The sequence below is a fragment of the Caloenas nicobarica genome, chromosome 12 (assembly GCF_036013445.1).
Source record: "Caloenas nicobarica isolate bCalNic1 chromosome 12, bCalNic1.hap1, whole genome shotgun sequence".
NCBI classification, from domain to species: Eukaryota; Metazoa; Chordata; class Aves; order Columbiformes; family Columbidae; genus Caloenas; species Caloenas nicobarica.
The window spans coordinates 3,950,756-3,976,696 of NC_088256.1; the positions used below are offsets into that span (position 1 = coordinate 3,950,756).

At 42.8% G+C, this 25,941-nt stretch overlaps 1 protein-coding gene across 2 annotated transcripts; it reads right to left on the minus strand.

Moving 5' to 3' along the window:
* On the minus strand, positions 1–25,107 carry ZDHHC15 (zinc finger DHHC-type palmitoyltransferase 15). 2 transcript variants are annotated; one of them, XM_065643119.1, is made up of 12 exons: positions 24,979–25,107; positions 21,310–21,336; positions 18,878–18,894; positions 17,245–17,365; positions 16,375–16,444; positions 15,735–15,767; positions 14,553–14,673; positions 13,104–13,236; positions 11,826–11,952; positions 10,239–10,348; positions 4,234–4,316; positions 1–3,108 (listed from the first exon to the last, which is right to left on the minus strand). In XM_065643119.1, exons 1-11 carry the CDS (start codon positions 25,094–25,096, stop codon positions 4,273–4,275), a joined length of 921 nt encoding a protein of 306 aa, XP_065499191.1. In that variant the 5' UTR covers positions 25,097–25,107; the 3' UTR covers positions 1–3,108; positions 4,234–4,272. The 2 variants fall into 2 exon arrangements, with proteins under 2 accessions (XP_065499191.1, XP_065499190.1); XM_065643118.1 differs by having other exon boundaries at positions 18,878–18,972.
* Positions 25,108–25,941: the final 834 nt, after the last annotated feature.

Here is a 25,941-nt window from a genome sequence, read left to right on the forward strand (position 1 = left end):
CTGCACCGCGGCTCCTGCAGCCCCTGCACCGCGGCTCCTGCACCCGCATCGGTCACAGGGTGCAGAGGACCCTCCCGACTGCCCTGAACACCAACGGGACAAGTGCCGGTGCAGCGCAGGGAAATCTCTTTCAAGTAACCAGACAGGAACAAAATGGAGCTCGTTCAGGCATCAGACACACATTTTGTCCACCTTTTGTTCTGCCTCGTTTTTACACAACTTTTGTATTTGTTTCATTCCGAAACTCTCAAAAACCTGACGTGTGAACATTGATTTGAAGTGGTTCGGAAGCTCTCAAACTATTTATTGCTTCTACCTGGGCAAGAGTTTGGTGGAACCAAGTGAGGCTGAGCTGCTTCAAAAGGGAAAAATCGGCCATAATTAATCACACAAAAAGTTACCGAGTAAGTTACTTGGAAACCTTTAAAGCTATTTCTAAATCTGGAGAGCTGAGTTATCATACAAACATGTTTTAACAATAATTAGAAGACAAAACCTGATTTTCTGTGCCACCTAACGAGCGGTGCTGCAGCCGGCAGGGACGCCGCCTGCAGATCTTCTCGGCAGCTCTTCTGCTGCTGCCGCTCGGCAGAGAAACGGCACCGAGAGAACTGGGCTGGAAACAACCAAATCCAGAACGGAGCCAAGAGCCTGCTCAGAAAACTCCTGTAAATCCGCACGGCTGCAGACACAGCTCTGCCACTCCTGGCTTAAACACACACCTCAGCTGACAGGGAGACACGGAAAGTCACCGAATCAGCTCCCTGGTGTCATGAACAAGGAACTCAGAGTTTTCAAAGGCACCAATAGCACCTCTGTTGGTGCTGAATTCCTGTACATCTCCTGCTGGGTTTTCCTGCCGCCTTCCTCTCCAGATCCGCCTCTGGAGCACATTTTGCCAGAAATGAGGTGATTCGTTCTAGTGCCACCTGTCATCAAACACGGCTTAAGGGCCACCACGAGATTTACAGCAGAAATGCAGGTTTCCATTGACAGGAAAAATAGTTTCAGCACTCAAGAGCTGTTTGCTGCCAGAACCACCCAGAGATGTGATTAAAGTGGCCGAAGCAGGAACATCCAGAGCGTTCAGAACTGCTCTGAAGGGAGAGCCACCGATGCTGAGACTGGCAGAGCCCAGCCCAGCTCCTACCAACTCCGCTCCAGCAATAAGACACGCTACAAAGGTCGCTGCCTGCCCTGCGCCGGCTACAGAGCCGATGTATACGATATACGTCCGCAGGGCACGGTTATACCAGGTGGTTAAACATCTACTCGTACGGACAGAAAGTCTCCGCCAGAATCTCTTCTGTCTCACCAACACATTTCTACTGGTAGCAACCGCAGAGTAAACAGAGGAAAAAAGGATTTAGTCTGTAGGCCAGGCCTTTGTCACCAAACAGATCCTTATCGGGTAGTTTCTCACCACACACACCTGCTTCTGTGGTCACTGTCAACACAAATAAGCTGATGAACACAAAAACAGGATAGAAAATGATTACAAATGATCCTAAAGGCAGTAAACCAATACTTTAAGCATGCACCTAATTCAAACATGAGTGATGGAGTTGCCAGGTCTGAATCATGCAGATAAAAAAAGACTCGAGTCTAGAAAAATGCCTATAATCCTGCCAGCAAATTCTCAGTTCCATTTCACAGAATAAAAACAGTGATACATTCCTTTGACTGCAAATGGAGCAAAACGAAGAAAAAAATCTCATCACCGCTTAGTGCTGAAAAACCTTTGAACCACCATTCGATACATTTACTTAGGAAAAAGTTAGAAAAACATAAATAAATCAGTTGTTTCTTCAGCATTATGGGAGTAAGCCCATCTTTCTTGGTACCTCATTCATGGGGATCAATATGGAAAGGGGGAGTGTCATGAGGATGGAGCCAGGCTCTTCTGGGTGACAACCAGTGATAGGACAAGGGGCAATGGGTACAAACTGGAACACAGGAGGTTCCATTTAAATATGAGAAGAAACTTCTTCACGGTGAGGGTGCCAGAGCCTGGAGCAGGCTGCCCAGGGAGGTTGTGGAGTCTCCTTCTCTGCAGACATTCCAACCCGCCTGGACACCTTCCTGTGTAACCTCATCTGGGGGTTCCTGCTCCGGGGGGGATTGCACTGGGTGAGCTTTCGAGGTCCCTTCCAACCCCTGGCATCCCTGTGATTCTGTGATTTGTGGAGCGTAAACTCCAAACACCACTGTTGGAGCTAAATTTTCAGTGCACATTTCCAACACGTGTGTTTTGAATTTACGTCTTCCTCTCTGACTCCATAAACACACAAATTTCCATCAAACACTGACCCAGGAACGAGTTGATATTTTAGCCCTAGGAATTAATGCAAACTGTACAGTCCTAAGTTCCTGTTTGCATTTGAGGTGCCTGCAAGCAGCATTGGGCTTAAAGGGCACTATAACTCTCAAACAATTTACACCCTCCTAGAAAAAAATGTAAAAAAAAAAATATCTATGGCCACAATATTCTTGAATCTTGATACTGGCAATGTGAATATTCTATTTTCCTACACAGCTGCACATGCATTTATGCATGTTCAGCACTTTCTCTTTCAACACACTTACATCCAACTATCAATTTAGTGCCAAATTTAAGTGGGTCTGTCTCTCATCAGTTGAACTGACTCAGACGGAACTTGAAGCACGTTAGAAAATGCCACTTGTCAGAGAAGGTTGAAGAATCAGTCTCAAAATAAATACCATCCCCAAGAATACTATGGCTTGGAAGAATTTCAAGAACTTGAGTCCCTGATGTTTGCAAAATGAAAAGGCCTTTGGAAATGACCTCGCATCAATACTTTTTACCTATTTTGAATAAAAAATATATATTATTTATAAAATAAAGAGAGCAGGCCAAAGAACATTGGCCAGAATCACTCTATAAAACTGTTCTGTTCACTCTGTAACTTAAACTTATAAAGCCTTGGAACATCTGGACAGCAGGATTTCTGGAGAAGCACTCTAGAATGCAGATTCCAATCAGACGATACTTCATGATGTTTTCTCATCTTGAAGATCCACTTGTTTTCTGCCCCTCAAAACTGAAGTCCATGCCAAGAGAAGGGATGTTGACTCCTGAGAGGGAAGCTGAAATTTAAATGAAGAAAAACGTGCAACAATAAGCACCGATCTGATGAGCACCAGAGGGCTGTCTAATCGTGACTTGGAGCACTGTTTTAAAGTCATGCAGAACAACAGGAAAAACATGGTTTTTTCACTCCCTCAGCAGAATAGCAGTAGGCAGTCCTCGCTGACTTATTGACAGAAAAATAATTTGAGGTTTTTCTTCTCAGTGGAAAAAAATGGAATTGTATCTGCAATATGCAAGAAGCCCATTTGTAAAAATCCCAAGTTGCTCTATTTGTGTGCAGAACTGGGCAGTGCATTGCAGTGCTTTGCTGTACAATACAGTTATTCAACACCCACAGAAAACGGAGGGGTGAATTCCATCTGACTATTCTGGCTCCGGCAAGCGGGACAGCAGAGGATACTCCTGGAATCTTCCTCCGTTACGCTCCGCTGTGAAAACGTTCCACGGAGCCTGAAGAGGGCACAGCCTGCAGCTCACTGCCACGGTACGTTTGGGGGGATCTCCCCACTGATAGGAAAGTCAGAACAGATTACAGGGCAGTGAGCATCCTGGTAGCAGCATCCTCCCCAAACTGTGTCATCTGTTGTTGTAACCAAGTTTCTCCAGGGTGAAACAAAAATAAAAATAGTAGCTGATGTGGGCATTACTTCCATTTATTCCTAACTGCAACTCAGCTGTTCTCCACTTTCTTTTAAGACTGCAGCAGCACCTTCCCACACCTTTCATGAATCACTGAACAGAGTCCCAATCTTGTCATCGCACAAGTTAGTGGCAAGAGTTGTTCCTGCCACATTTACCAAAGGAGCTGCAGGGTTTGTATCCTCCTCTACACCCAGTGCTCTCGGCTCCTGTGTTAATTGTGGCAACATCCAGCCCACGGCTACTGGAGAGCCACTGTTTCCTTCTAGGTTCTCTTAAACAATATTAAACAATATTTCTGGAGAAATATTGGTGAAATACTACCAGGCTTAGATGCGGCACCGCACCACTCTGGCGAGGGGCTCAGAGGACGACCCGCAGCCCCAGCTGCGCCCAGCGCTGCGGGGTCTGCCAGCGTTACACTCAGACCCAGCTCCCCGCAGAGCGGCTGTCTGGAAGGCAATGAAGAAAGAAATACTGACCTTTCTGCACAAGCTTTATGCTGCTGCATTTTCAAACTGCTACGTCTCCTTCTCTATGGCAAGGGATGAAGCTTCACCAGAATCTGTACAATGAAAAACAAAGTAGTTAGAGGTAAGTAAATCCGGTTTTCTCACTGAAAATATATTTTTGACTAAGTATGGGAGTGTGTCATTCCAAATAAAAATAGACAACCACTTGTCAGAGATAAGTGAACAGCAGTTTTAAAACTGAGATTATTATTGGCTTTATCTATTTCATAACTCTGTCACAAGCTTTTAAGCCACAAAGGCAAATAAAAATCTTTCAGTTTTAACGGAACATGTCAGGCTTTTCTGGTTAGAAAATTATATGCAATAGAAGTAATATTGTGTCAGATGGAATCTGAAAACTCTAAGTTTAGAGCACTTCATTTGCTGATGCCTTACAAAAAAAGATAAGCAGTGGTGAGAAAACAAGGAAGAGTAAAACATCATTTGTGGCTACAACAGTTTCCTAAAACCCTTCTGTCAGATGGGAGCGAGGGAACCAAAGCTTAATGCACCAGGAATTCATGTTCCCTGACTGGTGTTGGCTTAATACAGCTGTGGTAGAAATACATGGTAATACTCTTCATGCACTCACGGCAAGTTTATTCCTGCACATTTTCACTTGCAAAATAAAACCCGTCATTTTTCTATGCAGACACACAGTTTCAGCCCAAATCTTGGAAAACTGAAAGCTGCGCAGGTCAGACTTAAGCCATATATAAGTAGCACAGAAATTTCTACTTTAAATCTCTGCAGAGAAGTTGAGGCAGTTGGGCTTGTTCCGTGTGATGAAGAGGAAGCTCAGGGCGACTCTACCAGAGCCTACAGCCACGTGGAGACTGTTGAAAATGACAACCAGCCTGAAAGCAGCTCACACCTCATATTCAATGGAAACAGCATCCTGCTGGTTGTAGGCAACAACGGCATTTTGCTGTACCATAGAACCGTATCAGTACGGTAACTAACAGCCAAGAAACTCAATGCGTAAATCTATCTTCACAGCCTGCGTAAGAGCTAGGAGGGTTATCATGCCGTATTTCTCCCCACCTGCAAAACATGGTTAAGTGAAACGCACTGTCCTATTAAAAAAACCAAACAAACAAACTGTGGCAGCTACAGGAATAAGATCCAGTTCCCAAATTCAGACTTCTAAAGTTGTTCCCATGCCTGCCAAAACCAGATTTCCAAACTGTGTTGCTCCGATCTTGTGCTGCTCCTTTTTAAAATCCAGAGCTCACTGCAATGCACGATGGTCAAAATGCAAGAATGGCATCGAGCAGTGTCAAATACCAATTTGCCACAGAACTTTCTTTTATTTTCTCTAAATGAATTTTCTCTGTGAAGGTAAAGAAAGAAAAACAAAAAGCAAACACTTCCTCCCCCTTACTACTCAACGATACATACCCAATAAATAAATTTGCCTAGACCTCTTGTTTCCTTATTATATACAAAAAGAATCAGCGCTATTTCCATTATCAGGTTATTCTCATATTTATGAGCATAGGCATCTATTTTACCACACAAAATCTAATACATTTATTCAGAGGGGAAGTTCCAGAGAACAGCCCTTTATTCTGCACACCTTTAGGAAAGCAAACGATCTGCATGTCAAAGGGAATTGATAAAAGGACATGTAAGACCTGCTGCCTCTGGGACATTAGTCTCACTGAAATTTCACTACCAACTTTTCATGGAATAGCTTTATTCATCTAACTGATTTAGCAGCTGCAAGTCTGGTCCATATTGGCTTTACTAAATATGTTCACTAATTGATGGAGTCAGGCTGACGCAGATTCCTGCACAGGTACCACTCCATCGTTTCAAAACTGATTATAAGGCAGTAATTGATGCAGGGTTTAGCGCTGCTGTAACTTCATCTTTTTCTGTCAGACACAATTTAACCATTTAAATCATGCCTAAAATCCAGCGATGCGAACCTAGTCTTTTGTCTCCAGTAACTGACTTGACCGTTCGTTGCACTGTCTGAGCAATCACCGCTCACTTCTGACATCAAAGGTGCTTTTTTAATTTCTCGATGGATAGAAATCCAATCCCTACACTCACAACAAACGACTTCTGTACTCGAAGGCCTGCTATACCAAATTAGCTGGTATCACACGACATGAAGCTCCTTTAATTAGACTCCTAGCGATTTGAATTTAAATTCAAATCACGTGCCTTCAGACACCAGAAGCTTCATCACGCCAACAGAGACATCAACTTCCACCTATTACTCAGGATACTCTGGTTTCTGCTGGAAAGATGTTTCTTAGTACAGATGACAAATTTTTGAGGATGAGGACAGTTTGGGAAACATTTGATTCATACTGAAGCCTTCTGGACAAGTTTAAATGAAACACATGATTAAATTAATAAATCAAAGAGAGGAGATGTTGCTATAAATGTACAGGAATGGCTGTCCTGTCCTGTCCTGCACGAGACAGTGGCAGCGTTCACAGCGCTGACACACCATGACCAACACGTCAAACACGTTCTAGATGAGTTCTTTGAAAAAACTGATAACCTTCTAAGGTGCCAGCATGTGATTCGGGGTAGCCCTTTAGCCAGACAAATGAAAAAGATGCCCGTGAATAAGGGATGAGCATTAATAAATCTGGAAAAAAAAAAAAAAAAAAATCAAATTACCATGAATTTGGAAGCAAGTGTTTTTAGTCTCTGGCTAAGAAATGAAACAAAAGGTTCCCCACAATATTTTCCTCCCTACATGAAACAATAAAAGCCTTAGCAAGGCCAGGATTAAGGGGGGAAAAATCCAACTAGGGAGGGCACATTTAAACATCCATATCACAGAAAAAAAGGACAACCCTGTGGATAAGATGATTTGGTCTGTACGCTCCTGGGACCTAGAGGAAGCTTTCTCATCTCATGCTTTCAGCTGGGCTTGTCCTCACCTCATAAATCTCCCCGTCCCCTTAATGCTCATCTCCCCCACACGTGAGCTGTTTTGCAGCTGTGGGGGCTTCCAAATGCCCTGCTTTGTGCCAGCATGATATTATCGGGGGGAGCAACACAGGGGTCTGGAGCACCTTCCTTATGAGGAAAGGCTGAGAGAGCTGGGGCTGTCCAGCCTGGAAAAGAGAAGCTGAGAGGGGACCTCATTTATGCTGGTAAGTATCTACAGGGCAGGTGACCCCACTCAAATACAAGAGGGCAGCTGTTATTCTGATCTTGGTGCAGCTGGCAGTGACACCTCCTAAAACTGCAGGCTTGAAAAACCTGAGCTTTTCATGTTTCCTCAACTTCTGCTTTGCTTAATGTCCAGGCAGTAGGAAAAAGAGCACATCTGGTACCTTTTTTTATAGAACGTCCTCTTCCCCAACATCTTTTATACTAATCAAAACGATACAGACATTTGTTATCCGTGCTAGCAGAATGATACAGTCAAGAGCTTAGAGAAAAATACTCCACAAGGTGGATTTATGCTGTATCACAAAACTACTCACTCAAAAATATCGTACATGTGCCATACGGTTGGACTCGATGATCTTAAAGGTCTTTTCCAATCTAAATGATTCTGCGATTACTGAATCAACCACGACCCTACCTGCTGGGCACGGAGAACCACAGAACTTGTAGAGCACAAGGTGCAGGCAACCCTGCCTGTTGTGGAGCTGTTTGGTGGACGTTCCGTGCGTCACTGCTCCAAACGGGATCAGAGCAGGGCCAGAAGCTGCGTTACACGTGTCAGCACCGGCCACAGAGGCTGCCGGCTGCCTCCCGTCCCAGCCACGTGCCCACGGGGGATTTCGTCTTGCAAAATTCACGTGTTCAGACTAAGAGCAGAGCGGGGGATTTGCCTGTTTGTAAGAAAAATAAAGGGGATTTTCCCCAACGTTTGCTCTACCAGCTGAATTCCAGCTCCACATCACTGATTTGCAGACACACGAAGGACACAGTCCGGGGCATTCTTTTATTTGTAGCTCCCACCTCTACCTCTCAGCCACTGCAAAAAAATTGAACTTTGCCAATCACGGACCAAGATCCACACACTAACAGCTGACTGTACTCACAGTGCTCGTTTTTTCACTTTTGTTTGTAACTTTGTATAGGCTCAGTTTGGCCTTTACATTACACTAAGAGGTTCTAATTTTACCTATATGACAGTTCTACAGCTTCTTGGAACAAGATTGCAAACTGTTTTTAAACTGAGCAAGACTAGCGTCTCAGCTGGAAAGGAACCTACAAAGATTATCTAGCCCAACTGCCTGTAAATGTCATTTACTGTATAAACATTATAAATTGTGGAACTTTATATAAGCTCCAGACTCAGATTCTGGGGTCTGCTCTGGCCCCAAACCATCCCACTGTCAGATGCTTTCATAATTAAGAATTTATTTTTTATTGAGAGAATTTATTACTTTGGAAAAGTTGGAAGAAGCTCTGACTCATTCCTAAAGGAGTTATTTTAAGCATCATAAACAATACACAGAGATGCCATATTTTGTTATTTTTAAAGCCAATTTGTTTTACCTTGTAACGGCCAAAATGTATAGTACAAAACGGGACAAACGGGTAGTTTTCTAACACACAAATATGAACTAATTAAAGCAGTTAATCTGGAGGAAAGCCGAAATGAGCCTCTTCAGTCCTATTGACAAAATCCTGGAGAGTATTTTTTCCCAGCAGTACGCGACGTGTGCCTTGGAAAAAACACAGACTGTTTATTTTGCAGTGGAATAATGTGAACAAACAGCCGCAGATGAGACCTAAGCAGAGTGAACAGCAACCACTGTGCTGCGCGGATTGAGGAGCTCATTGCACGGTACACTGCACGCGTATTAAAATGTTTGCTAGAAAAGTTTCTGTTAGCGCCTTTAACCAAGACCATAGTCTTCCTCACAGGTTCCCAAACATACGTTTGAGCACGTATGACTAAAATGTATATTCTGAAAGGGAACATTACCAGCAAAGTTTCTGAAAACTATTCTGAGGCAATAAAGAGCGCGACTATGGAAATCATGTCTCTGAACAATACGGCAGTGATATTAATATTTGGTTGTCCAAATATACTTGCTTGATCCACTAACTATAGTAACCTGAGAATCAATCAACACTTTGACCTTCCTTAAAGGGAAAAAAAAAGAGTGAGATTATCATATTTCTTTTAAAGGGAACCTGTGGACGGCATCCTTGCTCCATGGGAGTAAATATGAGCCCATGTTAACTTACTGACAGAATTTCTGAACCCTCAAACATGGTAACTGGGGTCTCTGACATGAACCCTGATATTCAGATATTCTCCAAAGACCAAAGCTTGGAGGTAAATACGCAAGGAAAGAAAATCAAGTTCAAACAGAGAAAGGCAACAGTAAAGAATCATTAAACTAATTTTGGATTCATCTAACAAAAATCATCAAAGAATATATAAAGTCATTTTTATAATAGGACATCCATAGCATAAAAGGTATTTTTACATTTCAGAAACAGATCACGTCTGTTGTACAAGCACCTTCACCTAGAATTGCTCTCGACACCCATATTTATTCTATGGAGGTTCACGCACAGCAAGGCAAGCACCAAAACAAATCAACAAACCCGAACAAACAATGTATATTCCTAAAAGTATCACTGCATTCAGGTGTTTGCACGCACTTTCACAAACTCTTAGAAGATAAATGCACTTAAAAAAAATAGTCTTTTCGTTTTTACAGGCACAACTTTATGTCTCCAATAACTGCTGCATGCAGCAGCATTTACATATAAATGCACTCGGTGGAAATTTCAATTTCTCTCTGCAACTTGTAAAAACCTCTCAGTTCATTTACTTGCAAGTAGAAAGCTATTAAAAAAAAAGAGGTGACTCCAAAGTAGGGCTTATTTTCAGTCTGTGTTCATCTGTCAAGTCAGAGCTGCCCCGTGACTCAGCCAACACCGTTTTTTATTTGATTGGCTCTTATAATTCATCTTGTAGTCACTGTAGGTCAAGACACAACTAATTTCCTTTCGCGTTACCTTACCATGAGGCTCTTCGTCTATTCCATCATCTTCCCACTGCTCCTCATTTGCCAGGAGAGGATTCTGAGCTTCACACAGAGCTCTCATTGGGAAAAAATGTCCATTGCCCTGGCTGCATGGAAGGAGGCAGAGAAAGACACTGTAAAAAGCAGCAAGTGATTCCGAAGGATGACAATTTCTACACATTTTATTTGCAAAGTTTTATGTTGCCTGTATTTCTAAAATTTACTTGAAATTATTTTTAAGTTTCAAAAAAATCCTGTGTTTATTTTCTGCGGCAGCTCAGATACCAAGTTTTACTGGCGGGTAGTTTTGGTCCTCAATTCCTTCAAGCTCTCTGGAGAATAAAAGTTCAAACCTATAGCCTGGAATTAAATAATCTTTAGCAGAACTTAAATGTGCCTAACTTGATCAAGTCATTTGGATACAGGAAAAAAGACAAACAAACAAAAAAAAGAAAAAAACCCACCTTATGGACAGCTAGAACTGAGGGGCAACTAAGACAAACATTTATGTAGAAGGAGCAATTTATACCACAGGTATCAATTTTATCCATTTATACCATAGATGCTTCGGGGCAGAAATTACACTTCCGTCTTTGAATGACACTCAATAGGAAACGGCCCAAATCTTAATTAGATGTTACTGAAAGACAAATAAAAGACCCGCTTTCCTGTGACCTAAACCTGAACACAGAATGGAAAAAACAAAATAAATACATTCTGCAAAGATCTGAAGTTGCAAAAGCTTTTTTTGCTTTACTACTGCTCAAAAAGAAATGTGAATCTGGATATCAAACAAGAGTTCGAGAGTCCGTTCAAACTCATGTGATGTAAACTAACAAAGTTCAAAGCTGGATGTTGCAGCTTGGTCTGCAGCAGCACAGGCAGGAGCTGTAAACTGGCTGAAGTGCCTTTTTCCTCCGATGATTTTGCTTCATGCAAGGAAAATGACCTGAGCGTGCTCCCTGCGATGACCACACACACTGGTGACGCCTCCGATTGGCACTTCAGCGCTGCCTTTCCTTACCAAGATGATTTTCTGTGCTCACCTTTCCCCTTTAGCTAAACTGGAGGGTGGGAAACAGATGGCGGTGGGGATGCAACTGGGCCTTAGACTTAGATGTTGCTACCTGAAAAAGCTGTGAACTGCTGTGCCAGGAAGTTATTTGCAGCTGTGCCCGATTACTAAAGGAATTAAATTCCAGTATACTTTACTACTGGTCTACTAAGTGCCAAAACAACCTTTTCCCCTACGTTGAGGAACAAACCATGGCAGGCAGAGGAGTCTGACAGATGAAGAAAACGGCACCTCTGAAGTGCACACCCATGGGCACACGAGCCACAGGAGCCCAGGAAGCGTCCGACACCCCGTGCAACACACTGAGTCCCCAAACCCTTTCCTTTCCAGCCTCCTGGTGAACAGGATTAACGCAAATCATGTTCGTTGGCGCTTTTATAATGATGAACAATAGCAGCCGGCCAAGCCACACAATAACAGGGGTAACACGTGTGGCTGTGCCAGACATTTAAAGTCAGTCTCTTCAGTTAATTGCATCAGCTTTTAGCTCTGACTTGATTATTACTTACCTAGAGGCAATAGGTAGTAACCACAGCTTCTTTTCTTCTCCAAACACTTGCTGAAGATTCTTTACAAAGCCAAGATTGAATCCATTTTTATCTGGGCCGTTTTGAAACACTGGAGCTGAGAAAGCCTCTACACACAGATGTGATTTCAGTGAAAAAAATGAAAATTAATGGCAAATACATGCACAGTCCCGTTGCAGAGTTGTAGCCATCTAAAGACAACATGATTTAACTAGCATTACAAAGTTTGAAATTTTTTTTTTTCTCATTTTGCAAGCCTGTAAAGACTTTCAAAGTGAAAGTAAAAATCTAGTCTTGCAAATGAGCCACACGGAATGGTCAAGTCTTAGTACAAATGGTTTGTTTAATCGAGAGAAGAGAGTTAAAAGATCTTTGCGTGAGACTTGTTGAAATTCAGTGGGTAGAAATTTCTAAGTAAAAGATCTGCAGAATTAAGTAAGTCGGTCTTCAATGCATATTTCAGAAGTGGCACTGGAGATTTAAATTGCTTCATTCATTAAAGACATAATGAACAAACATTAGGAACAAACACATGCAAATAGACCCTCTGTTATGGTGAGATGTAAAACTAAGAAAAGAAAGGGGAGGGAATCTAGAGTGCACTAGAAACAAATTTATCGACCTTCTAAGCTGCTGCAGAGGTCTAAGGTTTTGGGACAGATGAGCTTCAGTGCCCCTCAGAATTAGTTCTGAAGTTAATAAGTATACAAAATCTGAATATTTTCACAAACTCTTGATAGTGTATATTTTGTTATGAAACTTTATCCAAAAAGCTTTAAAGATTGAGCAGAACTTATCTGAGGACAGACAAAAAAAATCACTTGACAAAATCATTCTATTTCAGATTTTCATTTCATTGGTTTTACAGCCACAACTTCTTTGCCTTTGTCAATGACGATGGACACTTTGTCCCAACCTTACTAAGCTGGTTTAGGGTGCACTCCAGCATATGAGCATAAAGAACCACTATTCCTGAAAAGCTGCACTCATTTCACAACAAATGTAGTTATACAGATGCATAACATTTGTATAATTGGACTTTTACAGTTTAAGGCTCTGATTTCCCTAACAAAACTTTTGTCATACCAGCTAATAAATGCAGCTCATTTGAAGTGACAAATTTCTGCAGCATTGTGCCAAGATCTTAAATCTTCTCTCATAAGCCAGCAGGAATGTATAGAAGCAGAACACAAAAGCCTTTTTTTTTCTTGTTACAGAACTTTTGGTGTGTCTTACTTAAAGAAGACACAAGAGCCTTACCTAAAGTAGATCTGTTTCTACTAACGAGCCAACAATGGTAGCCAAACAGAAAGAGAAGGCTTACAAAGAACATGACGGAGATGAAGAGAAGGAAAAGGACATGAAATTTGGACCGTCCATTAGTCAGTTCACCCTGGAAAGAAAAGAAATACAGAACAAGTGGTAAGAACAAATAAAAGCTGGGAATTCTTTGTGCCTAGAGAGAAGAAAGATAGAATCTAAAACCCCTATTTGGAGTTCTCAAAACTCATCTACACAAAAGTCACACCTTACTATAATATAAAAAGGAAGAAAAGACAAAGAGATGATCTGGTTCGTTTCCCCTGCTGTAACCAAGGCACAAGGTTTGCAGGTAACTGTTGGGGTGTAACAGCCAGCACAGTCACAGCTTCCCACCCGGGCACACAAACGTGCCCTGTGCCCACAGGGCCGTGAGGCGGCGCCAGCTCTTGAAGCCCTGTTTGCGTTCTGCTGAGCTTCCTCTGCACATGTTAGAATTCTGCACCTCTGTCAGTGTAAGGCATGCCAAGAAGACCTGGCCTGCATACCGGTAGCAATCAGGTAGCATCGGAACGGGGTATAGAAGGTTTGGAAAAGTTTAAAAGCCAAGTGGGATCTTACAAGCAGAAGAAAGGCTTTTTCCTTCTGCTGTAGAAGAGCCAAGTGCCAGAGATCCTCATACACATACATCTGCACAGAGGCTGTGGGGACCTCAAAGTAAAAAAATGAGTTCCCAGCTTTTGCACATCCCACGTATGCAGCCACACAGCTCAAGTGTCTGCCCTTCTTACCATTAGAAACAATTCCTGCTAGTGTCCCAAGAGCATCTCAGAAGGCATTTTGTGTAAGTGATTAGTCATTAAAACGACAAAAATTCAATACATTAATGCGCAGCAAAGTTAAGTTACTTAAACAAGTCACACAGAGTTATTAGCAGAGGGGAGATTAAAAAACTAGAAACAAAAGGCCAGTCTCTTACTGGAACTGCCAGCTGGCATTGCTTGCAAGCAAATGATAACTGATAACTGAATAACAAGCACACTTTATTTCAGTCAACTTTTAAATTGAGAAAGGTGTCATACAGGGATTAGAAAATGAACAAGATTTTTTTATATTGTTCAATAACTACGTACAGATCAATGCCAGGATGTTTTACTTTGATACTAGCGCTTCTGAGATATGCACACATGCAAACAGAAGAACAGGAAAAGGATGTAACTTTTTTTGCCAGAAGCTAACTCTACAGGTTGAAATTCCTGAAGTCTGTTTGCTTCTCGTCTTGTGCATTTCAGGCATATAATGGGAGTTATACTGGAAAGACAGGCTCAGGAAAATACTTTATGGAAGAAATGCAGACCCTCCATTGACTGAAAGCAAAAAAGCAACAAGAGTGACTAAACCCCACCAGACTCATGCGGTATGAAAAAGTAACCAGATTTCATTACTTACTGTCCAATACTTAATGAAATACTTGAAGACTGTTGCAGCGATATACAAGCAATATAACAAAGAATACGCTAAGAAGAGCAGAAAGAATTTGTAGTTAGAAAATCCAACGCAGTTATTCACCCTAGAGAACAAAAGCAAAGTTGAAATCAGGATGTGTACAGCACACAGTTGTAACACAACAAATACTACATCTTTGTTTTATTAAGTCTCTTGATCATACACCATTTCCTCAATAAATAGCTCCCCTTAGTGGTCAAAATGAAATAGAACTAAAGTCTTTTTGCTTTTCACTTGAAGACTTCTTGCTATGCCAAGAACAGTTCATATTTTTGGAATCTGTTCTGAAGTCGGTACCACTGGTAAATGTGTCACAGAGGCAGGCTGGAATTACTTGTGTCTGTTCCTTGTCTGCAAAGGTAATCAGATTTGGGATTTCTGTGTTGTGTTAGTCATTTGCAAATCTCAGGAACCAGATTAAGCACTGCTTGTTTGTTGACACACAAAACAAATAAACCCAAATTTGATTATAATTCTCCATGCACAGGACAACTCTAAAAAGGAACAGAGGAACGCAGAAAAAAATAGTATGTGTTTGTCTCAAAACTCGGGTTTGAAAAATCCTCCAGAATTTAGGATTACCAGGGAGGTTCAGGTGGGGAAATGTAAGTGTTGCTTCTGAGTTCTGAAATATTCCTTTTAAAAATAGGAGGAGTTTAAGAAATCTCATGGCAAAAGCTTAATTCATCCACGCACCATTCTACACAAAGGGTCTCTGAGCATGCACAGGTGGCAGGCATCATTTCAGAAACAATCTGCATGCAAATACTACGAGTGAAGCAAGCACCAACTGCTTGCTGAAACCATTATATACCCAAAATTAAAGGCTAAGTCGAAGTCTCCTTAAAATGTGAATAACAGTCAAAGAGTGAATTAGCAGTTGGGGTTTAAACTATATTGATACAACAGCTTTTTTACACATAGTTTGTGGAACAAACATGAATGATCTGTCTTTCAAAATATCAAACATTTCAGGCAATTTCAAAGTGTAATTATTTTATAAATTTCCCAACATAAAGATTCATGGGCTAAAACGAAAGAGGCATAAGGATGCTATTCTGTGGAAGAAATGTATTTAAACAGGCTCTCTTTTCACAAAATTGCAAACCTATATCTAGGACGTACCACGGACAGTGATGATCCATCTTTAGCACACATCTGCAAAAGGACAAAAAAGAAAAATGGAAGATCTTTATTTGGTACTTAATTACCAACTGCAGAGAAACAGCAAAAGCCTCTGATTTTTTATGAGATTTCTACACAACAATCTCAAAATTGTACTGTCTCTATGAAATTTTTTAAGGTAGTTATAATTCTAAGATGGAACATTTACTAGCTTTTCAAGATCAACCCATGTCCTTGGTACTGCGCAAGACAAAAAGAAATGAAAATGATTTCTGCCCTAAAGGGCTTAAAACTTTTGCAAAACACCACAGGTAAAGGCCTGGAATATTTTAAAAAATAATTTTAAAAGTCAAAAGAATACGTTATTTTCACCTGCTTAGGTTAATCCGTTCGTTTTCACTAGATGACGTGTTTTCTAGCTACTTAACGCTGATATGCTGGCAGGTGTGGGAACTGCAAACACTTCAGGGCCACAAAGAGCAGAAAGGCAAATGCTAACGCTGCCACACTTGCTGGTGACTGCGGCTGGACAGACGGACTCGGTACCTTTATGTGTAAAAGGCCACGTGAAGGACCAGCCCGTTCACATAACTTAGCGGTGACAATATTCACTTCCGTGAAAAACGATCCAGTAACTTACATGGCACAAACGGAGCAATGGTGACAACGATCAGGTTTTATTAGCCGGCATCTGTCACAGAATCGAATACCTGAAATTAGAGACACATTAATAGAAAAGTGTTATTTTTTTCACATGGTAGTTAATAATTCGCGCATTTCCTAACTGTTCATATTCTTTCTTCTAGCATCACAAAAGAGGAGTGCATTTGCAGCTGATTTTTGCTTCCAGGTCACAATCAGATAAGAAATGCCCGTAATTCTTCTGGAGACTTGCAAATGCAGTGAACAATCCTCACTGCAAAGCTTACAACCAGCTTAAAAGCGATAAAACAAAATTGTACATTTCCCTCTGGCTTCCACATTTACTCAGACTTTACAAATGTTCCATTTTGATAATTGCCTATATAGCTGTTCTTCAGAATTTTTTGGCTCGTCTGACAGGAACAGGTCAGAGTCTCCAATACGAACAGTGATTTCTTTTATGCTTTGCAAGGAGCACAGTATGCATTTAATCACAGAACAAGGTCCAAAAATTACAGAATTATGTTCTGCGTGTCTACCCAGTCTCTGTTTTAAGTTAAAACGACCAGAGATTTTGTCATTATATTACTATTATTAAATGCAGATGACGTAAGCAGGCTTTTGAACTGTAAATACAAAGGGTAACATATCGCTTCTCAAAGGCAGCACCTGGTACTCCACTGAAGATGCACAGAAGTGCTCAAAGCTTTTTTTCTTTTCCCAAACATAAAAGCTGGGAGAAAAGGCATTACGATTATTCACAGGAGAGCTCCGTGGTGCGTGCAGCGGCATTTAGACCGCCCTGCCGGCTGGCGGGATCAGCTGCATTGCTCAGGTTTAGAGAAACAAAGCACCGTGCTGGGCTGACCTCCGTTCCCCGTTCTGGTGTACACTGGCAGCTTCTTTGCTATTTCGGCGAGGATTTGCCTCTGCACCTCTGGTCTTTCTTCGTTTTCATAACGCTCTTGGTCAGCAAGGGACATATGGTACTAGAAGCAGAAATCATGAGAGGAGCAGTTACCCGTGGGCAGCGGAGATAATACTTCAAATACAGGCAAGTTTGGAAACGTTTTTACCCCCCGCTCCTTCTAATGAGATTAATCTAACGTGAAAACGTGTTTGTTAAGAAGACAAAGAGAGTAAGTGCTGGACAGCCAGAATAATACACATCAATAAGAAATGCAAAAGTGACATTAAGATCACAAACCAACATATTAGAATTGCTACTACTGCTGCCTTAGATTACTATTTTTCATGAATACCATTACTAACCATGGTAAGGACACTGTAAGCACTTCCCTGTGAGCAAGAATCTGTCCCCAGCCACAGTTTTATATTCTAAAACTGGGATTAGTTGTTATTTATAAATTTACATTCTTGTAATTAGGATCCAATTATGGTCATGTATATTTGGAGTGCCAAACAAACATCGCCCTCATTATGTTGCTCCAAACGTAGTGTTTCATTAGTATTTCATAAAGAGGTAAAACAAATGCAAAAAAAGAAATAAATCCACCAATCTGAGCAACATTAAAAGTAAGTATTTAGTCTAGAGAGAACTGAAACCAATGTCTGCCTCTGACTGTCCTGTGCTCAAACCACTTAACCATACTCTTATCCTAAAATAAGCCACCTAGGTTAAAAAACCAATACCAAACCCTTAACTAAAAGTATCATTCCTGAAACAATCTGCTTCTGTCACAGTGAATCCCAGTTTCTCTTTACCATAGCATAATGTTACATTTGTTCCTCTTACATTTTTGATGCCTCTGACCGTGTAAGTACAAGGACCGGAGCTACGGGAATACCTGGCACTAAATTAAAAGCCATGTGCAAAGCACAGAGCCACAGTCCTCACTGCACGAATCCCAGCGCGTTTTACAGGAAAATGATCCTCCTGCCCCTCGCTATCACAAGAAAGAGTCTGACAAGCGAACTTAAGCACTACAGGCTGCTCTGGCCAGCAAAGGGCTCCCGGCAGAGCTGGCAGTGCTGGGCTTTGGTGGGACACTGAATGTTCACGTAGGCAGCACGACAGTCTGGCTCACGAGATCAGAAATCCACTGCCATCACACACACCCGCTCCCACCGGCCTCCGACACCTTCCACGAGGAGAGAAAAACCAAAACCGAAGGTCCTTACTCAGGCTCGGCTAAGGAAGGTCCTCAGGATTTGGCTTGAAACTTGTTAGATGCTTAGAGATCAACGACACTATAAATTTGGAAGTTAATAATCATCAATCCAATTATTCTCAACACAAAAAAATCCTATCAGCTCCTGGAGCACCTGAAAAAGCAGCTTTAAAAGCTAACACCGTCTCCGATTTAAATCATGCTCTTTGGGGAGTTAAAGGATTCTCAGATCACTCACTTTTTAGGGACAACTCTAGGTCATTTTCCATCCAATCAGTCGCCCAGATCGACTAGACTGAAGGATTTTTGAGTTCTCTTTAGCATCCCTGCTTTTGTTCTGCAATGAATGAAAAGTGCTTGGACTCTTACCTTTTTGCCTGGCTGCTCTGGGAGAGTAAAAATAGACTTCCAATATGTCCACACAAAGAGCACAAAGAGAATATGGAATATTATAAGATAGGCCACTAAAAAAAAAAAAGAAACAAACAAAACAAAAAACAGAAGCAGAACAAAGACTTCTTAGGTAAAAGTTTCATTCATGAGGGGCATAATTCCAATGTTTCACAACAATGATCAAAAAAAACAAAAGGAAAAAAGTAAGATTTACATATTACAATACAGCGAAACCTTATGGTCTAAGGGTCAGTAAAATGTCAGAGATCTGTGGCTGCAGTTCGGGATTACCTGTCTCACAAGCCACCGCTTCTGCAACCGCTCCGACTCCGTGTCAGATGTAAGAGACGTCACCCACAGGGCTGGTGACAACCCTGCACCCCCGGGAACAACAGGAATCCTGTCCCCACGTCCCAGGCACAGGCAAAGCAGAACTGGCTGGTGCTGAGCAGCATCAAGGTCAACACCGCAACACTCCAGCGTCTCCAAATTTGGGGCTCAGCTGCGACTAAGCGCAGTTACAATCACAGTACCGTACCATCAGTGTACTGTGTCCACTGGGGCAATGCATTTTCCACCACTTGCGAGAGCTGAGAGAAATAACATGCTCTAGCAGGGATTTACATCGCCAAAAATAAATCAAATCTCCTGTTAAACGTTTTAGATTTGCCACAGTTGATACAATAAAACACCCCTCAAATTGAGCAAAACAGGTCTTGTGATTACTGAGAAAGAATTGTAATCCACTAGACACAACATGACACTCAGCATGCATCAGTGATCTTATTTCAATACTCAAACTTTATTTTGAAGCTTTTGGGCATACACAGGCATACTGAGGTTCAGAAAGCCAAAGGACAGCTACTCTTCAAACTATTTGATTGTTATTTCTTTAACACTCGACTCACTAAGACATTGTCAAACAGTTACAAGATAGTTTTATTTAAACACGGCATTTAATCACCACAATAACCTCATTTCCCCTGATCCATTTAAGTTTCAAATTCTAGAAACTAAGATTTAAAGTAACTACTGCTAGTAGAAAGAGGAGTCTAAAATCCAAACGCTTCCTAACTTCTCAGGCAAGACTGTGTGAAAACGTAATTGGTAAAAAGGCCAAACACAGCGCTGAGACTTTCTAATGAGATGGGAAATGATCTGATACGTCTCACAGAAATGTGCTGGATTGTGTGACTGGTCTGTGAATCAACGATAATTCATTATTATGCTCTCAAGTTTGTTTGAGATGCTATCCTTATACTGCATGCAGGTGGAGCTCAGTCATTTTTAAATTAATATGTAAGGAGATAAATCTTGCAACAGGTTTAATTTTGTTGATAAAGCAATACAGCAGCATGTTAGAGGAAGCTGACCTGGAGATGCACTAGTAGATTAGGCACCTAATAACCTTCTCCTGCTGAATCATCATTAACATCATGCTTCCTATAGTTTCTCTAACAGTTTCAAATATCAGGACAGCTCTCTAGTGGAAAGAGAATGTACTCGATGCAGCAATCTGGTGGATCTTTCAAGTATCAGCTGGCATCGCTCCTCACAGAACTATTAGCCAGCTGAAAATCACTACACCCACTACCCTCCATAACCCTGGCAGAAGAAATGAAGCTAAGACGCCGTCTGGATTAGCCAAATGCCTCCAAAGCGCCTCCAGGAAAGGAGGAACACTAAAATGGCCACTAAGCACTTAATCTTCGAACTCCCCTGTGGAAAGTCTCAGCAAGCGACGCCGCTGCTCTGCCCGGCTGGCCCAGCCACCTCGGGACGCGGCGTGTGCAGCTCAGGATGACGCCGGGAGCCCGGGCGCCGCGGGACCCTGCGAGGGGCTCGAGCCACAAACCTCTGCTCTAACTCATCTGCGGTAGCAACTGAAAGCTACTGTGTATATGGCTACATACCTGTTGCTGTATATATATGATTAGTGGTCAACAGAACCTAGCAAAAAATCTTTTGCAAAAGCCTCCCGACAAAAACCACTGAAGATGGCTTTCACTGAAAGATCAAATAAAACAGTGGGGAAAAAAAATAGGCGGGCCACAGAACAAAACCAGTCTTTTCTGTTTAGCTTGTAAAATCAGGTCTGAAAATGTAAAATACAAAGGCAAAAGGTATGGGGGTGTATATACATTAATCATTTTTTCTGAAAGAATAAAAGGGATCAAAGCCTTTTCATGTTCTTCTGCTTATACTGGGACTAAACAGGGGTATTTCCCAATACATCCAAAAGTTACAGCGTGTCTAACAACGCATGCTGTGTACTTCATGAATGTGTAATTACAGAAAGGAAACACTGCAAGAGCATGCAAGTTAAAACAAATGCACGGAAAGTATTTTTGATATTTTAAGTAGCACATTTGTGACCAAATGTCAAATACTAAATTGAATGCACATACCTTTTTCCACAGGGTTGCTCAGAGTCACTGAAAAAGAAAAAAAAAAGTCTACAAATAGGATTCCCAGAAAAAGTTTGTGACAAATAATGTTTCTATTTGAAAGACGGCTAGTTCAGGGAAAAATGTTCAAATTCAACAGACAAAAAGAGAGCCCACAGTTTGGCATCAAATCAAAAGCATCCTTAACAACTCCTTGTTTACTCACGCAAATGACACCCACAACAAGATGTTCGATAACTGTTACTTATGCTGTATTTTCCCTTGTTATAAAATATATTTTGTATATTTGTACACTAGAAATATGGAATAAATAATCCACTAGTGACTCGTATCCTGCTTTGTGCCAGTCTCTCACTGGTCTGGATCCTCCACAGTAAGTCATGCCCCGATGCATTTCTGCATCAGCATAAATAAAATATTACAAATTGTCTGAGCTTTGGCCTAGTCAGCAATAAAGGATACACTGGAATGACTCTATTTTTACACTTCCTATTAGCAGAGTTTTTACAACCGCTCCTTACTTGACCATAATCATAGATCAGTCCCTAATGACAGAACCACTTAGAGCAATGAGCAAAGGGGACATCGCTCAATGTCTGCTTCTCCTGATTATTTCAAAATCTGCCCATTATTTTAAAAGCCATCATCCAAGTTTAACAGAAAAGATAAAGACATCTTTCTTTAACTGAAAATGGTGCAGTTCTGTGATAACTTGCCAGAATACTGCTTGGAAGACAAAGATCGTTCATGGGATGGGAGCCCCTCATTTTGAGTCCACAGTCTTCCATCTAATGGCTGCAACTGAAATACGTTGCTCCTTGCAGGAACAGAGGAACCAAAGGACACTAGTGGCTACAGATTATCTCCCAGAGGCACAGCAATCTTACAAAAATAAGATCACACTGTTGGAAAACTCAAAAGATTTGAGAGACTGCACATAGCAGTGATGACCCCTTCAGTAACTCTGTCGGACTGCACAGAAAAGGCAGCGATTGAGGGATCGGAGCCTTTCAGGTCCAGCCCAGAGCCAGCGCCTGGAAGGAGACTCTGTTCTTCAGACTCACTTTATCATCAAACTTGGAAAATGTAAATCAGAGCAGCAACCAAGAGCTCCTGCCTTTAGTAATGAACACAGGTTTTCTTAAACCCAAGCCAACAAAGAATTTTGACCTGCAAGCTCTATGATACAGAACAATGTAGATGGAAAAAAAGAGACTGAATATTTGCTGTGTCTCTGCACACTCAATTTCAGATGAACAAGACTCTAGTTTTTCCTTTGCTTGCCACAAATCAAGCTATGAAGAGTACATCACCTTTTCACAAACACTGCTTGGTTCCCTCCTGGAGCACGTGCTGCACTCGCAGCATGGCCCTTCTAGGGATTTTACTTGAGAAAAGAGCAAACTCCTAAATAAAAATGACATAAAAGGTTTTATCGCAGGACACTGGGTCATTGTTCTCACTGTGGCAACAACCACTAACCAGAAATGAAACCACGGCCTCCCCCGGAGTATGACTTGTTGGCCATACCAGTCACTGAAAGTTCAAAACCCAGTATCAGGAGATACGTCCAGGACGTCACCCCATGTTACTATCAATCCTCAGCAGTCTACACAACTAAAGATGAAAATCAAGAATCCAAACAGAGCCTCTACTATTTACACGTTTGCAACAGCTGAAATAGCAGGACACAGCGGAAACGTGAAAATAAAAGCCTTGCTGTGTCAGAAATCTGGAAAACAGAGCATGTCCTGAGAGCTGGTTCTCAAGCAACTGCATGTGCCAACAGCTGATGTTCAAATCCTAAAATAATTAACTTTGTCATTTCAACTTCTGTAGAGATAGCCTCCTCCACACATAAATAAAATGCATAAGAGAGAAAGATGGGGCAAAAAAATAGGCGGGTGTGGGCAAAGGAGTGATTTCAAGCAGTGATTGCGGGCAGTGAGATGAGCTCCTGCCAGCTTCACCAGCATTTGCAGAACAACACAGGCCCAATCAAAACCTCACTTAAACCAGCAGAGTCTTTTCTAATATCTGCACTGAAACTTGGAATTAACCAGCGTATAAATATCACTGAATTTGCACAGAACTGCAAACAAAGCATATTTCAAAAGACTGACAGTATTTCTGAAAAATCTTCTAATTTTTTTGTCACATTCTCTAACTGACAGTTGCATACACCTCGGAGATATCGTTCCATGTGAATTTTTGGAAGAAACAGCCCGCAATCTGAAGAGATGGAATAAAATGTCATGAAGTATTTGGGGCTTTTGCCTAGCTGCCAATTAAAACAGATCAAAGCAGCTGCATTTCATTTTAGTCTCCACCGAGGAAAAAACAATAGGTCTTGCTGCATTAGGAACCCTAACAAAAATCTGATTTAAATTTGCTGTTCAGTACCAGCAGGCAGATCTTTTCACAGAAATGTCTCGAACTTCTGTTCTGAGAACTTTGGCTTCATTTACCTGGCTTTCCCCGTCCTGAAGAGAAAGAGCCCCACGCTCCTCCTCACCATTTCCAAAGCCCAGGCTACCAGCTCTTCCCTCCACCAGACCCAGCAATCCTTTCTTCTAGTAACAGGTTTTTGCACACACACTAAACCAGAATAAAACGAACACGAGAAAGCTTGCAACTTATTCCGTGGTTAAACTGCCACATGAAGCTACACAAGCACTAAAAATTTTCCTTCTAAAATGCACTGTTTGCCATGCTGCTGGAACAAGTTGAGTCATGAGCGTGATTTCACGTAACTGACGTTTTTCCTTATCAGAATATTAAAAAAAAAAAAAAAAAAAAAAAAATCACAGAATCCCAGAATGTCAGGGGTCGGAAGGGACCTCGAAAGCTCACCCAGTGCAATCCCCCCGCCGGAGCAGGAACACCCAGATGAGGTTACACAGGAAGGTGTCCAGGCGGGTTGGAATGTCTGCAGAGAAGGAGACTCCACAACCTCCCTGGGCAGCCTGGGCCAGGCTCTGGCACCCTCACCATGAAGAAGTTTCTTCTCAAATTTCAGTGGAACCTCCTGTGTTCCAGTTTGCACCCATTGCCCCTTGTCCTGTCACTGGTTGTCACCCAGAAGAGCCTGGCTCCATCCTCCTGACACTCCCCCTTTCCAAATTGATAAACACGGCTACAGCGCAGGGCGTATACTGATTTTTGTCACTCTTTAAACCAGAAACCACGTCTGAACATTATCTTACAGCAACAACAGGGACTTTCACCGTGGGTATAAATCTCCCAGCCTCCAGCGTCACACAACAGACTCCCGACTAAATAAAAGAGCCCACAACACCCACCTAGCCCAGCCAGGGTACAGGTCTTACAGAAAAACAGGGCAACACACCATAAACCCCGCACTAATTAACCCCAGAACGGCCCAGACCAGCGACCCGCTGTTTCCCGGTCACCGCGGCTCCGGCCGCGACCGGAGCAGGTGCAACCACTGACCCGCCCGGCGGCACCTCCCGCTCACACACGGCGGAGAAGGGAAACTAAAGCCGCTCCCGCATCCCGGAGCTGCGCGCCGTGCCCCGCGGGTACCGCCCGCACCGGCCGCCACCCCGGCCCGGGCCGCACAGGCCGAGCCGGGGGCAGCGCCCGGCGCGTCCCCGCGGGGCGGGACAGGACAGGGCCCCGCCGCCCTCCCGCCCGCCGGGCGCTCACCCAGGCACAGCTCGCAGACGTAGGCGTAGTAGGACCAGAGCACCACGAGGGCGATGATGAGGACGGGCAGCCAGGCGAACGCCCGCTGGCAGCGCCGCAGCCCCCGCGACAGAGCCATCTTCCGCCCGGGCCGGCCGCACCGCCCAGCGGCTGCGCGCCGGGGAGGGCGGACGCGCTCGGCGCTCGGCTGAGCGGCCTGGGCGGGGCTGGGCGCGGCGCCCCCTGGCGGGGCGGGAAAGGGCCCGGTCCGCCACACGTGGGTCCCGCCCGCGGTTCGTCCCCCCGCGGGTCCCCGTCCCCGCACGGACGCACGGTCTGTACAGTGTTCTCTTCTTCTTCAGGCCACTGAACTAGCACAAAACCGGAACGTTTTGGCACTTGTTTTAATTGTCTCCATGCGGTCCAGCTTAACCAAGTCCCTGCTGTAGCAAAAGTGCTTTGCAGGTACCATAACACACATTGGCCTGAGCTGCATGTAACCCTAAACATGGAATCGCAGACACCTGACCTAGACTGTGAAATCCACAGCCTATTTGGGGGGTTTTACGTCCATCCATCCATCCATCCATCCATCTATCTATCTATATCTCTGTCTCTCTCTCTACATATGTATGTCTGATGGAAAGAGAAATGTCAGCACATCCATGATACATTTTTCCTACACGTGAGTATATAAAGCAGGAAGGCAACCTCTGTATCTATCTCTCTTTATATATATATATGTCTGATGGAAAGAGAAATGTCAGCACATCCATGATACGTTTTTCCTGCACGTGTGTATATAAAGCAGGAAGGCAACCTCTCCGGCAGCCGGATGCATGTCCCCGCACGGCCGGCCCTGGCTCTGCAGAGCTGCCCCGCCGACAGCCCACACCAGCCTCTTCCAACACCGCAGCATCCCTGCGCCAGTTCACGTGTCTCACGTACTCACATGTCCTCCCTCTGCATCGTCTTTGACTGATA